The sequence below is a fragment of the Vitis vinifera genome, chromosome 9, assembly GCF_030704535.1.
Source record: "Vitis vinifera cultivar Pinot Noir 40024 chromosome 9, ASM3070453v1".
Classification (NCBI taxonomy): Eukaryota; Viridiplantae; Streptophyta; class Magnoliopsida; order Vitales; family Vitaceae; genus Vitis; species Vitis vinifera.
Genome location: NC_081813.1, coordinates 20,916,954 through 20,932,433, shown reverse-complemented (window position 1 = coordinate 20,932,433; position 15,480 = coordinate 20,916,954). Strand labels below are relative to the sequence as shown.

The following is a 15,480-nucleotide window of genomic DNA, read 5'->3' as shown; positions in this document are numbered from 1 at the left end:
CTAGTTTGTTTACGAACAAGGAAGTTATAAGCAATGCAACTATGAATATCATAAAAAATCAAATTCATTAGTAAATTTTAGAAATAAAACAAAATTATTGTTCCAAAATTAGGAGAAAGATGATAATACATTACTTAACTTCATTATCTTTATCCCAATTCATTAGTGGAGAAAATGGACATTCTCCAAACAAATAATCTTGCATTTTCATTTTCTTATTATACTCTTTAATTTCACCCTATACTCCTTGAACAATGGATTAATATCTGTTTGAAAAAAAGATGAAAGAGCAATATTTGTTTTATTTACCACCAAGTAAACAATTTGAGTGGTCAGACACTCATATGGAAGTATGCTTTTGATGGCAATAATTACACAAAGTCTTTGGAATCTTCTCTTTAACTTCCTCCAATACTCCAATGTTTATAACAGAATTTAGAATTACAATATTAAGTCGTAAACTAATTTAGTCAGAAACATCTTAATCTATTTCAAATCTAAATTGTACTAATGAGTTTTATGATATTTATAACTTCAACAAACAAATACCTCATTTATCATGCAATATATGTGGTTGCACCAATCTTTCAATGGGTAAACAAATCATACCATTCCTACATCTAAACTAAATGTATGATTATATTAAAAATAATAATAATAATTCTCAATTTGTAATAATGAAACTCTATTGATGGATAAAGAAACCGAAGAATTAATTAGTATTGGTTTATTCACATAATCAAAGAAATCAACCAAGTTACAATATTTGGCTCACTACATTTTCAGTATGTGGTAGTTTAAAAGTTTTTGGGTTATGGCTTACTCCTGATCACATTGTCCAATTTTCAGCAAATGACAATTTGAAAATTAAATTCAAATAATTTTTTAGAGAGATCAACCATGCATTGCTCCATCACCTTTGCCAATCTCTAGTTACTTAGTAGTTGCAAGCCATTATTGATTTCTACTTATATCCATGTTTGGAGTTTAATGTAAATGAAAAAAAAAAAAAAAAGGCAAGAATATATATAGTTGTCTGAATGTTTAACCAAAAAAAAAGAGTTAAATTATAATAAAGAAAGAAAAAAGATCAAAGGAAAATTTATTAAAAAAAAAAAAAAATCTCAATGTTTATGGAAGAAACAAGGGGGAAACTTAAAAATGGGAACAAAATTCTTTTAATAATTTTATTTTTACATTTTCCTATGACATTCATAGATTTAAAAAATCATTTTCTTGAATACTTTTTTTAAAATACTTTCTCATAATTAAACATAATCTAATTAAAATAGAATATATATATATATATATATATATATATATATATATATATATATATAACTATTAATTTGATTATTTTACATAAATAATTATTTATTTGTACTTGAAAGTAAGAAAAGCAAAAACTTAATGATAACTATTTACTATTTGCACATCTTATTACAAGATACCTCCATATGAGTTATATGATAAAAATACTTAATGTGAGTTTGAGGGAAACATATTTAGTATATAAAATAGGTTTTATAATAATCCTATAAATTTATTTGACATTTTTTTAAAATTTCCTCCTATACTTCAATCCTTAATCAATTGTATTAATAATGACTTCTTCATCGGTTAAATTGAATTATCTAATTAACATATCAAATATGCATCAACTAGACTTATGATATTTATAACTTTAGCAATCATTTATCTCATTTTGCACACTATATGTTTGTGAATATTTTAATTATGTGGAAATATAGGTGGATATTTTGACATGACAAAAATATCGGTAAAACAAAAATTATTTAAAATTCATGTAAATATTTGGAGAAACTCCAAAAAATAATAAAATAAATAAAAATACACATGTTAAAGTTCTTTTTTACGTATAATTGACATAAGTATGGTTAAAGAAAAAAATATCAATAAGTAAGGATATGTCGGTATTAATAATTTATTATTTATCTAATCAAATTAATTTTAATTTAAAAATATTTTAACTTAATTATTTTTTTATATTTTATTATTTTTTGAATAAATTTATATTTTTAATATTTTAAAACAAAGACATCCAAAATTAAATAAAATTAAAAGGATAAATATAAAAAATTTAAAAGTGAAGTGAAAGTAATTTTTTAAAATAAGATTAATGAGATAATGATAATACATTTAATATTAAAACTATAATTTATTTAATTCAAATGAAAATAAATTATGATGCATATATGAATTTTTAATATTTATATTTTTATATTTAATTATCATATAAATGATATTAAAAAAACACTTGTTAAGAAAATTATAATGGTGGTTTTTATATATTTATTAATTAATTAATTACATTTTAAAATAATATAATTAGAATTAATTTACTTATTTTTTAATAATGAACTTTAACATATTTATTATGTATATATATTGGCAAAAGAGAAAATGTTCTAGTGGTAACTAAGCTTGAGCCCAAGCCTTTTGGCCTGGGTTCTAATCTTGGCAATACCAGGTCTAAAAAGGGAAAATTGAAATTTGAGCTTCGAGGCGAGCTAGGCTATGGGCAAAAAAATTGAAATGGAAGGCGCCACAGGCAAAAATTGGCGCATTGACCAGAGGCGGTAGAGGGCTTGGTGTTTGACTTCCCGAAATATTGGGAAATTTCTTTAAAAATCGGTGGAAACGTTGATAGGTATGGAATGTCAAGCAGCATCGGACCGATAATAGGTATGGAATGTCGTGTCGATCTTGTCTGAGAAGCGATATTTTGCCGATATTTCAACAAAAAATCGCGACATTTCAAACTTTATGTGGAAGAAGTCATAACATTTTGACATGTTTATGAATTAAGAAGATGAATATGACAAATCATATTGTTATACATATGGAAAAGAAATTAAAATATATATATATATATATATATATATATATAATGAAAAAAAATACCTCATAGTAAATATTTATTTGACTAATTAAAAATGTGGTATAAAATATTAAAAATGATATAAAAGATATGATTGAAAGTACAAATAAAATTCTCAAAATAAGTTTCAATGATAACTATTACACATCAAATGCTGATAAGGTGAAAAGATATAATTTAATTATTAGAAAATATGATTGAAAAGGTGACTAGTCAATAATATATATTCAATTAAACAGTTCTACTCTCACACCAACATTCTTATGTTATGGTTTAGATCACTTTTCTAGTTAGGACTTCTCCATGCTCTATTGATTTTGATGTCCACTTCATTTGATAAAATTCTGAATTTCAAACCAGTATTAGACTGTTATCATTCTAGCATCAAATGTCAAGCCTCCACAACTCATTATGCTAACTCTTGAAGTCCTACCAAAATTCCAGAGAAGCTCCTCCTTTAGCTAGCTTGTATTGGAATGATCCCTTGCTATTGGAAATGGTATTGAAATGAGGCTTTCAATCCAACAATGGATTCTCCTTTTTTCATTGACTTGTCTTATAAGTTTGTTATCCATTTGGGAATCCTAAGACCAATACAGCCTTTCCTTCACATATTTTCTTACCTTTTTTATTTGTCTAAATCCCTCCCCAAGTCTTCCTTTGCCTCTTAAGCATTCATGTTTCCACCATCCTCAAATTTTTGTGTTGCTTTGAGACTTCCCTACCTGATGCTCTTTGTTCTCTCTATATTGCATTTTTCAATCACTAGTACTCAAAAGTAGGCTTAGTATATATTTAGATTAAAGAATACTAAATTAGGGATGACAATGGGACGGGTTTGGGATAGGTCGCTCCCATCCCAACCCCGCCCCGGATTTCAAAAAAAATTCTCAAACCCGTCCCAAATCCGTTTATTAAAATTAAACTTCGTCTCATTAGGGGCAGGACGGGGCAGGTATCCGAAAATACCCGTCCCATTGCCATCCCTATACTAAATGACACTCAAATGGTATATAAAATCTTTCTTTTAAGCATAGAAAGATAATTTCGAGTGCTAATCACATCTCTTAACCTAAATATTGCAAGTCCGTAGCGGTACGAGAAAATATCATAGCATACACTCCAAACCCCTCATTAATTCATAACTTTTCCACACAATTCTCTTACAAGCTAATTAGATCAAGATTATAAGAAGTAAGGAGTCCCTCATGGTTAATGAGAGACAAAAAGAGGATACATAATCATGCTACAACAGTAGTAGAGGGAAACCGACTGGTGACAATCTCACTCATTTTATCAATGGAGTGCCTGGTATTAATGCTATAACACTTCCCCTTCTTTGGCTGAAACATTGAGCTCAGCATACTCACCAAACCCTCTTCAGAGTAAATTTTCACATTCTTAATGCCATCTTGTTCAATAAAATGCCCATATTTCTGAATGTAGCTCCTATATACAGGCACAATGGCATCAACCACAAGCTGGCATATCCTCTTCCTGAGGTTTTCGTCGGCCACGTCCCAGTTCGATTGCTTCTTATAGGTTCCATCCAAGGCCTCATTGAATGCCTTCAGCTTCTTCTTCACCAGACTGCAGGCCATGGCCCTTCCACCTGAGAACAAGGTCTCATCCTCATGGCCTAAAAGGCCTGGAAGCATTCCCCAACTCTCCCTCAAGTAGATCGACGCGTAATAGTCCTTGTTCTTTTTGTGTTCTTTCAACTGAGAGTCACCTATGAGGTTCCCAAGGCTTGTCCCCTTGAGGGCCTTGTACAAGTGACAGTGATTGTTCATCAAGAAAATGTAGGACAGTGAGGTGTCCTCATAGGCCTTGGACCAGGCATCCAGGTTCCGCTGAACCGCCTCCACAATGTTGCGGACCTCCTTCCTCAAGAGTTCTTCTTGAAATTTTTGGTGTTTCCAGTTCTGGTGAATCTCCAGAACCTGTATCATGGTTGGCCTGTAATCATCCTGGAGCAGCTGGTTACAGTAGTCAACGACGAAGCTCACCAGACTTGGAACACTGCCATTGGAAGGAGGAGAAGTCCCCTTATGAGCCTCCACCTGCGGCAAAAGCTCCCAAAATATCTCACAAGCACCATCGATCACCCTCTTGATGAGATGCCTGGTTGGGATTCGAATTTCAATGCAAGATTTTCCCCCGAACAGGCGGTTGAAATCCAATCTCAGTTCATTCAAAGTATGGAAGATTTTCAATAGTTTAAAGAGCTTGACTGCATCTTTCTTACTCTCTGTGACAGTGTTCCCAAACTGAATGAAAGCCAGAAATCCGGACTGGATAGCAATCCTTGCAAAGCAATCCATTGAAACATCCGACCCGATCTTCTCAAAAACGTCGTTGCAGAGCTGGTACTCGAGCTCCAGCAGATTCTTCACAGCATACTCTAAATGCTTGCTCCACAGATCTACGGAACTCTCCATGTTCAGAAAGTTATCGAACTCGAAGATAGATATCTCGAGGTAGTCCAAACCAAGAGCTTCTAAGCATGCTGTAACATTTGAACTACGAATATCAATATAAGTAGAAATGCAGTTTTCAAGTCTATTATTGGCACGCAACCTCTCAATAGTGGCCTGCAACTTCTGAATAACAAAAACCGGTAAAGATGATGGAGCAACAATGGAAGATGACGAGGAAATGATGGGAAGAGGAACACCATTTTCTCCCAAAAGCCGTCTGTATTCGGTTTCCAGCTTGTCGTATGCAGCACTGAGAAGCCCTCCATCGAGACGGGCACGTTCTTCGCTTGCCTGCAACTCCCTGAGGATGTTCAAAGATTTAGTCACATTGGAGAGGTACCGGTGATCATCCGTGACGCCATTATCTTTCAAGAACTCAACCACATCCTCCAACCACCTTATTGCCAATCCACAATTCTCAGCCAGAAACCTCAAGGCCTCCTCCAGCCTTTTAACGACTAAGAGGTACCCATAGAGGTCTGAAGTCGGGTCAGACGAAAGCGACTTCTCCAGCCCATGGATGGCATCAAACACCTTCAGAACTGCAGCAGCAGGGCCAACTGCGCGGCTGATATGGCCCCCAACTGCAGCAAGACTACATTTCTGTGCCCGAAGAGGCCGAACCGCAGCTTCCAATGATGACAGTCTTTGCTTAATCTCCTCCAACCTGGGGCCGGTTTTCTCCAGGCCAGAAGCTACAGTTCTTGATTTCTCTAGGCTTGTTTTCAAAAACATCCTTGCAGCTAGCAGATTCTGAAAGCTGTCTACCTCAGCCATTGCCTGAAAGCTTTGAACACTCACTGGAGTTTTAGCTTTGGAACATATTGAAAATGAAGCGAGCTAAATATTGTAAGTTGGTTTATTGAATGTGTGAAAGAAACCATAATCTTCAGTTTCTTTCTCCACCAAACTCACCAAAACAAGTAGAAAGAAGAGTACCAGATTCAAACCAAACACGACTGTCAAAATTATCAAGAATCTCACTCAATCTCAACCACCATAGTCCAAAATCTAAGAACTACATTCCACCACCCAAAAAACAAAGGTGTGATAAAATTCCAGCCCAGCCCAGCTCAAGCCCAATTTGGCTTGAGCCCAATTATAATGAAACTTTGGGCCCATGGCTGGGCCTTGGCCTGGTCATAAGTTTTCTGACCGTTGGAGGCATCTGCCATTGACACCAACTATACCAATTCTAAGGTGTGTTCTTTGGGTGAGCTCAAAAGGCATGGATACTTTTGGTGAAGAGATTGGACTGAAGTATACTCACTCAAATGAATAAAACATAGGAATTTTTTACCAAATATAACCTTTGTTTTAAAATATTTTCCAAAATATGACAATAAAAAAAAAAGTCATTTACTATTATAAATGTTTATGATATATCGCGAATGACAATACTATTACCATGTTTATAATCTTATCATATTGCTATTACCCTTAACCTATAAATAAGGATTTATAAATTAATAAAGAAAAATCGAACACTTAAATTATCTTCTCATCCTATTTTCTTCACCTTCTTCTTTTAAATTTTTGTGTTTATTTTATAATACACTATTAGTATGATACTATGGGTTGAAAAAAAAAGAACAATTTATCTACAAGAATTTTTATACATGCGTAGTCTTATTTTCTTTAAATACTTTTATTTCAAAATATAGATGAAAAGCTGTATGTCATTGTATTCCGCTTTTATTCTTATAATTTTATTTCTTTTATCTCATAATTAGAAGTTATGTAAGTCATATTTTATATAATTAAACTAGAAGCTTGTAATTATTGATATTTTAATTTTGTAGTAGTCAAAAGCGATATAGAAATTTTTTCATAATCAGAAGTCATAAAGACAATCCCTATGACGATTACTTCATAATTAGACGACATGCACACAATTTCTAATTCTCTTATACAACCAAAAGCTATATAAAATAAAACTATCAATTAATAATTTTATAGCTAGAAGTTGTAGAGACAATTTTTAATTATGTTGTATAACCAAAAGTTATATCACACCCTAATTTTTATTTTTTCTGTAATTGTTACAAATTTTCAATTATTTTATGTTATTATAACATCACTCAAATTTTAGTAATTTACGATCTAAAGTTACTTAGAAAACGTTAGTAAATTAATAAATGTTAAAACTCATATAGCTAGAATCTATATAAAAAAATATCATAAACTTAAATTATACATAGTGAGAAGCTATATAATTATTATTATTCATAACAAAAAATTATGAAAATGAGAAAAGTAATATTCTTCATACTAGTTAGAGGATATGCCAAGGTTGTAAATATGTATTTTCTTATCGTCAGAAGCTATAAAGAATATAATTGTTAATTAACAATTTTATGAAATTTATGCAACCAAAAGTTATAAGAAAAATATTTTATAGTCTAAAATTATGCAATTATTAGTTTTACATCTTGTTATAATAAAATTACATAAAAATACTTTATAGTCTAAAATTAAATAACAAAGACGTGAATAACATTTATATATGTTGGCAGATCAGAGGGTTGGTCGCATCCATCAACTCATCTTGTGTTCATCGTGGGCGCTTGGGTGAATGCACTATAAGGTTAGAGTATGTGCATTTCCTAATAGTAATTGCTTTTAGGAGAGTTGGTATCGCCTCAGGTCCTACAAGTGGTATCAGAGTCGAGGTCACGGGTTCGAACCCCAAGGGTGTCTTTGGGGGGGAGATTGTTGGTAGATCGGAGGGTTGACTGAGTCCATCAACTCCCTTTTTGTTCGTCGTGGGCGCTTAGGGTATGCACATTTCCTAATAACAATTGTTTTTAGGAGAATTGGTAGCTCCTAAGGTCCTACAATATATTATCAAAAATTAATATTTTATATATCAAACTATACAAAACAAGTAAATAATCGATAAATTTTTTAACTCTTAATATTAGAAGCTATATAGAGCTATTGGTAGAAATATTTGCCTATAGAAATGGAATTTTGGGTTATACGGAAGAATAATCTTTCATGTAACTCATTTTTTTATAAATGTAACCTCTTTCGCTTCGAAACTTGAAAAGTAACTCTTTTTTTTTTTATAAATATCTTTCAATATTTCGCTTATTCACACAATAATTATTTTTAAAAAAAATTATTTTTTCAAGAAAAAAGTGATGATATTTTTTTTTTTTTATCAAAAATAGGTTTTTTAAAATTAAAAAAAAATGAATGATTAGATTTACAAATTGAGAATATTTTTATCCCTTTTAATCAATACCACTTTTGCATAAGTGTTGGGAATTTCCTATGATTTTTGTTTCACAAAAGTTATAGGTCCACCACAACAAAGCAAAGGCCATCATTGAAGTTGTTCCTCCTAGGAATAAGTAGACTTGCATTGCTTCATTGACTCGTTCAATTCCCTAAGAAAGTTCATAGAAAATGATTCAGGGAAAATTTATGCGTTCTTATCACTCCTAAGACTGAAAAGGACAAGAATGAATTTGTATGGGAGTAATGTCCTTAGCATGCCTTCCACCGAATTCAGCCTCTAACTTAAGTCGTATATTTCAGTCTTCTAACTTAAGATAATAATGCAAAAGAAAAAAAAAAAAAAAAAAAAACAATGGCTTATTATTTAAGCCGGTTGATGACTTTAAGGTAGAGAACAATTATCACCCATAGAAAAAAATCGTCTCTAGCACTCTTTCTTAACTATTAAGCTTAGACGTTATGTGTTGCTAGCCACGGCCTCCACCTATCTATCCTCAACGATCTAATGGGAAAATGGATATTGGTGTGCCAAAAGGTTTTTTTTGTTTTTTTTTTTTTTTGTAAGAAAGTGTTTCCTAACCCTCAGGAAGCACTTTTACTCCCTCTCAAAATCATGGACTAACTTTCTCTAATTCAATTACATCGTTTCAATTTATAAAAATGGCACGTTAATCATTATTTTAAAACTTATGAAATGAAATAAAATTCGGGTTGTAATTTAAAAGAGTACCGCAGTTGAGAAGACTAACTCATATCAAATTTACTATCAATATGTTCAATCCACATCATCTCCAACTCAAGGTTAGATTGAAAACCATTGACCTACATCAAACCCATCCACGATTCAAGTTCCCATTGATTCTTATAGATTATTAAATAAAATAATTATTTTAAGGCTTATGTTGCATCAACCATGTTATCAAATAAAATGGTAAAAAATAATCGTCTCAAAATCTTAAAATATGTTAGTTTGATTTAACATAAGTAATAATTTATGAACTCAAATTTCAATGTTCCAAAATATTTTAATCAAACAAAAACGATAAACCTATTATTTTAACATAAGTAAAAAATGATAAATCATAGCCTAAGATAATTTAAAAGTGAGAAATGCTCGACACACACTAACCCTAATATTTTTTAGTTGATTTTTTTTAACCCAAAACCCATCATAATATATTCAAATCTTGCATTTGTAAATTTGAACCTCGGGTTGGGAAGAATGGTTGCTACCTTAAATTCCCTTGATAGAAACTATTTCAATCTTTTTAGATTAAAAGGGAAAACGAAAATGATTAATCATAATTTTTTAAATATTTCAATCTCGTTACATTTTATCTTAATTTTCTTTTTTCTTTTTCTTTTTTTTTTTATCTTTACTATATAATTTTACTATATGTATATTATAAGTCACATTTGGTTAATCTGACAGACAAGGAAAAGAAAGAAAGAAAGAAAGAAAATAATAAATAAACAAAGAAGGAAGAAGAGACAAAAGTGGGTCTTGTGAAGCTACAATTCCTTAAAACAAATTCATTTTCTCCACTGGTACTTTGAGAATTACAAGACATCTGACTCCCAAGATAAAACAGTTTTCAAGTGACAGCAATAGCACCTTGTAGCCATTCCGATGAACTGAACTGTGTTTGGTTCTATCACAATGGAAGAAAGAAATGAAGGTTTGATGATTTTGACGCCACAATTCAAAAACTTAACCCCGCAAAAGAGTGTGAGTCTCTCTTTATATAGACTTCTAAAGAGGAGAAAGAGATTGTTAACCTTCAAGAAGCCAAAACGTTTCGGCTTCTTGAGGCTTTTAAGATTCTGGAAAAGGGGTTCAATGCATTCATCGATTCAATGTATTCACGGGTTAAATTCATTCACCCAATCAAAGTATTTGTTCAATTTTCCAATAATTCCCCACATGAATGAAATTATCGACTAAAAACATGACAAACTTTATGATAGAGTTCAACGGTTGAAACTTGTAAATGAGAGGTAGTTGTTACCCTTTGAACCTTCCCTTATAGAAATATATTTACTCTACTAACTAAACAGTAGACACAATATCCTTGAACTGTTTTGTCATATGTGAAGATGATGACATATCTTACACAGGAATCTTCCTAACACATTCAAGTCTTACTATTAGGTTCATTTTGGCCATGAACATATGTCTGGTTTAGTAAGAGTTTAATAAGAAGTGTGCCCTATTCAATTCCCTTTTAAACAACCCCACTTTACTCTTACATAGGTGATCTCTTAATTAAGAGTGACTCGCATTACCTTGCTCGGATTTCTGATGCATAAGGATCATTAAAAGCATAGCTTACCCTTTCTTCTTACAAGTATCACTATTTCATCATAGGAATGGACAAGGGAAGATCCCCACAGTGATTTAACACAATCTTTATAGTTTAGTTGTCTTTTTTAAACCTAGATCTTAGGATCTTCAATCAGCTAGGTTGGGTATCCATTGCATCAACTTATTCTTTTATGGGCTTGAGTCTCATTCCCCTTGATGACTTTTTAACTAACTCTCTATTTAACCCTTTAGTTAGTGGATCCGCAATATTATCCCTAGATTTTACATAGTCCATAGAGATAACCCCAGTTGAGAGTAGTTGTCTAATGGTATTGTGTCTACGACAAATATGTCTAGACTTATCATTATACATATTGCTCTGTGCTAGATTGACTATCACAATACATGCAAATTGAAGGCACTTGCTTTGGCCACCTTGTAATATCCTCTAGGAAGTGGTGTAACCATTCAACCTCTTTTCCATGTTTATCTAGTGTTACAAATTCATATTCCTGTATCTCCCCGGGTCATACTTTAGTCTCACATCGTAGACTCCCACCCCAACTCTATCTTCCTTATCAGTGAACCGGAACATAGTGCATAGGTACTCTTCAATGCAACGGGGACGAGACGACGTGACATACTACGATCACGTACAAAAGTGTTGTCCTTCAACTCGGCAATATGGAACCTCTCAACAACTCCCGTTCTTTTATGAGGTCCTATCAGGATAGGTAGGCCCAAGCCTTTCCCTCCCCCCGATCGAGCAATAGTTCCCCACGGCTGACAAATAGGAGTTTAGGTCGTAAAAGAAAGAAAGGCACCGGCCCCCACATTGTGGATCGGGCAATAACCATTTGTTTTGAGGATTTCCATGATACCGTTGCATCTCCTAGTGTAAACACATAACCACTAGTGTATTTTGAGTCTTTAACATTAGATATCCAATTTGCATCATTGTATCCTTCAAGTACAACTAGATATCTCGTATAGTGCAACCCATAATCACGAGTAAACTGTAAGTACTTTAGTATTCTTATAATTCCTTACCAATGCTTAGTTCTAGGATTACTCATGTATCTACTTAGTTTACTAACTGCATATGCTATGTTTAGTCTCATACAACTCATTAAGTACATTAGACTACTTATTACTCTAGAGTAGTCTATTTGAGAAACACTCTCGCCTTTATTCTTAGACAAATATAGAGTTACATCTACCGGTGTTCTACCTACTCCAAAATTATCTTTATCAAACTTTCCAATAATATTGTCTACATAATGTGACTAACTTAAGATAAGTCCATCTGATGTTCTTATGATTTTTATTCCCAATATTACATCAACAAGTCTCATGTCTTTCATGTCAAATCTTAAATTTAACATGGTCTTTGTAGATGTGATCATCTTATCATCACTGCCAATAATGAGCATGTTGTCTACATACAAACATACAATGATATAACGATGTTCAGTATCTTTGACATAAATACACTTTTCACATTCATTGATTTTGAAGTCATGTGACATCATAACATTATCAAATTTCTCATGCCATTGTTTTGGTGCTTGTTTTAAGCCATATAGAGATTTCACCAATTTACACACTTTCTTTTCTTGTCCTAGAGCGGAAAAAAACCTTCTGGTTGCTCTATATAGATTTCTTCATCTAAATCTCCATTTAGAAAGGTTGTTTTTACATCTATTTGATGTACTTCAAGATTTCTCAAGGTAACAATTGCAAGTACCATCGGAATGGAATTTATTTTTTTCACAAGAGAATATGTGTTGAAATAATCTAGGCTTTCAGTTTGTCTATAGCCTTCAGTTTGTCTATAGCCTTTGATTACAAGTCTTGCTTTATACTTGTCAATTGACCCATCTACTTTCATCTTTCTTTTGAAAATCCACTTAGAACTTAAAGGTTTACAACCTGGTGGAAGATCCACTAGTTCCTAAGTATGATTTTGCAATATGGAATCGATTTCACTCTTAAATGCCTCTTTCCACATAAGACTTTCTGTACAGTTCATTGCCTCTTTAAAAGTCTGAGGTTTGCCTTCAAGCATATAAGTGAGAAAATCTAGACCAAAATATTTCTCTATCCTAGCCTTTTTGCTACGTCTAGGTTCTACCTCAACTTCTTTATTTTGATCCTGACTATTTTCATTAATAGTCTTAAGCATTCGTTTTAATGAACTTAACTCTTCTTTAGATTTACACAAAAATACATCTTCAAAGAACGATGCATTCCTTGATTCCATTATTGTGTTTTTGTGAATATCTAGAATGTTCGATTCACAAACAAGAAACTGATAAGCATTACTGTTATGTGCATAACCAATGAAAATGCAATCAATAGTCTTAGGTCCTATTTTCACCTTTTTAGGTGGAAGGACTGCCACTTTAGCAAGACATCTACACATTCAGAAGTATTTGTAGGATGGCTTTCTTCCTTTCCAAAACTCATATGAAGTCTTTTATGCTTTTTTTTTTAGGTACCTTATTTAAAAGGTAATTAGCAATCAAAATGGCTTCTCCCCACATGTTCTGTGGCAATATAGAACTTATTAACATTACATTCATCATTTCCTTCAAGGTACGATTCTTTCGCTCAACCACTCCATTGGATTGAGGCAAATAAGGTACTATGGTTTCATGTATAATCCCATATTGAGCACAAATGTTAACAAATGGCGAGTCATACTCACCACCTCTGTCACTTCTTAGCACCTTAATTTTCTTGTGTTGATCCTCATTTTTATAGAAAATAAATTTCTCTAAAGCTTCGTCCTTGCTTCTTAGCAAATACGCATAACAGTATTTGGTTATATCATCAACAAAAGTAATAAAATATTTATTACCACCTCTTGTTTGTACAAATTTCAAATCACATATGTCACTGTGAATTAAACCAAGGGGTCTAGTGTTTCTTTCAACACTTTGAAAAGATGACCTTGTTAGTTTTGTCTCAACACAAGTTTCACACTTATGTTTGGAATTAATTTGGAATGTTGGAATATGATTTAAGTTAATTAATCTACATAATGTATCATAATTAACATGTCCTAATCTACCATGCCAGAGATTGGAAGACTCAAGTATTAAGTAGAAGAACTAGCTTTACTCATATTTGACTTAATAATAGTCATTACATTGAGTTTCCATATTCCATCACTCATATACCCCTTTCCAACATACATTCCACTCTTGGACAAAATAAATTTGTTTGACTCAAACACCAACCGAAATCCATGATTACTCAGCAATGAATCGCGCACCAAGTTCTTGCGGATTTCAGGTATATATAAAACATTAGTTAGAGTCAACCCCTTCTTGGAAGTCATTTTCAGGATTACTTTATCTTGACCTTTGATCTCAAAAGTGGTAGAGTTCCCCATGAACACTTTTTCCCCATTCTCAATTGGTTAAAAAATGGAGAACATTTTCTTATCAAAGCATACATGGCGAGTAGCACTAGTATCAATCCACCATTCCTTTGGGTTAGATCCCACCAAGTTCACCTCAAAGACTACGGTTGTGAGATCAATGTCAAAAACGTCTTTATTGATGTCGTTGATCACATTAGCTTCCTTGGGTTTGTTCTTTTTAGGTAGTTTACAATCAACAAATTTGTGACCTTGCTTTCCACAATTGAAGCACTTTCCTTGAAACTTCACCTTCTTGGAGATCCCTCATTTAGGTCCTAACTTAGATCCTTTCCATTTATTGTTGTTCTTCCTTGCCTTGGAACTATGGCCATGTTCCACAAAATTAGCCTTGGCCTCATTCAAAGTGTTTGCCCATTTCTTTTCAGATCTTCTATTATCTTGTTCAATGCGAAGTCTAATAATCAGATCCTCGATGCTCATTTCCTTTCTTTTGTGCTTGAGGTAATTCTTAAAATCTTTCCAAGCAAGGGATAATTTCTTAATTATAGTTGTCACTTGGAAAGTTTTGCTCAAAATCATTCCCTCAGTATGTATCTCATGCAAGATTACTTAAAGTTCCTGGACTTGACTCACCACAGTTTTGGAATGTACCATCTTATAGTCGAGGAAGCCCACGACAAATTTCTTAGCCCCGACATCCTTAGTTTTATATTTCTGATCTAGAGATTCCCATAACTCCTTAGTTGTTTTCTTGTTAGAGTAAACATTGCACAAAGAATCAACTAACCTATTCATGGCATAATTTCTACATAGGAAGTCAAAATGTTTCTAAGCATCCACAACACTGATACTTGGATATTGAGTTCATCTTGTCTGAGCTTAGGAGCATCCTCGGTCAAGAATCTTGCGAGATTCAAAGTGGTCAAATGGAATAACATCTTTTGCTACCACCTTTTAAAATTGTAGACCACACTTCCTATAGTTTGTTTTAAGACAATAGACTACATCTGGTTAACCCGTCAAACAAGGAAAAGAAAGAAAGAAAATAATAAATAAATAAATGAACAAAGAAGGAAGAAGCGAGAAAATCAAGTCTTATGAAACCACGATCTCCTTAAAACAAATTTGCCTCCTCCACTAGTGCTTTCAGAATTGC

The 15,480-nt window shown here is 32.7% G+C and overlaps 1 protein-coding gene across 1 annotated transcript; it reads right to left on the bottom strand.

The window, feature by feature from the left end:
* Window positions 1-3,986: 3,986 nt before the first annotated feature.
* LOC100262054 (exocyst complex component EXO70I) lies at window positions 3,987-6,179 on the bottom strand. The gene has a single exon (XM_010656890.3). It carries the CDS (start codon window positions 6,157-6,159, stop codon window positions 4,144-4,146), a length of 2,016 nt encoding a protein of 671 aa, XP_010655192.1. The 5' UTR covers window positions 6,160-6,179; the 3' UTR covers window positions 3,987-4,143.
* Between the last annotated feature and the right edge of the window lie 9,301 nt (window positions 6,180-15,480).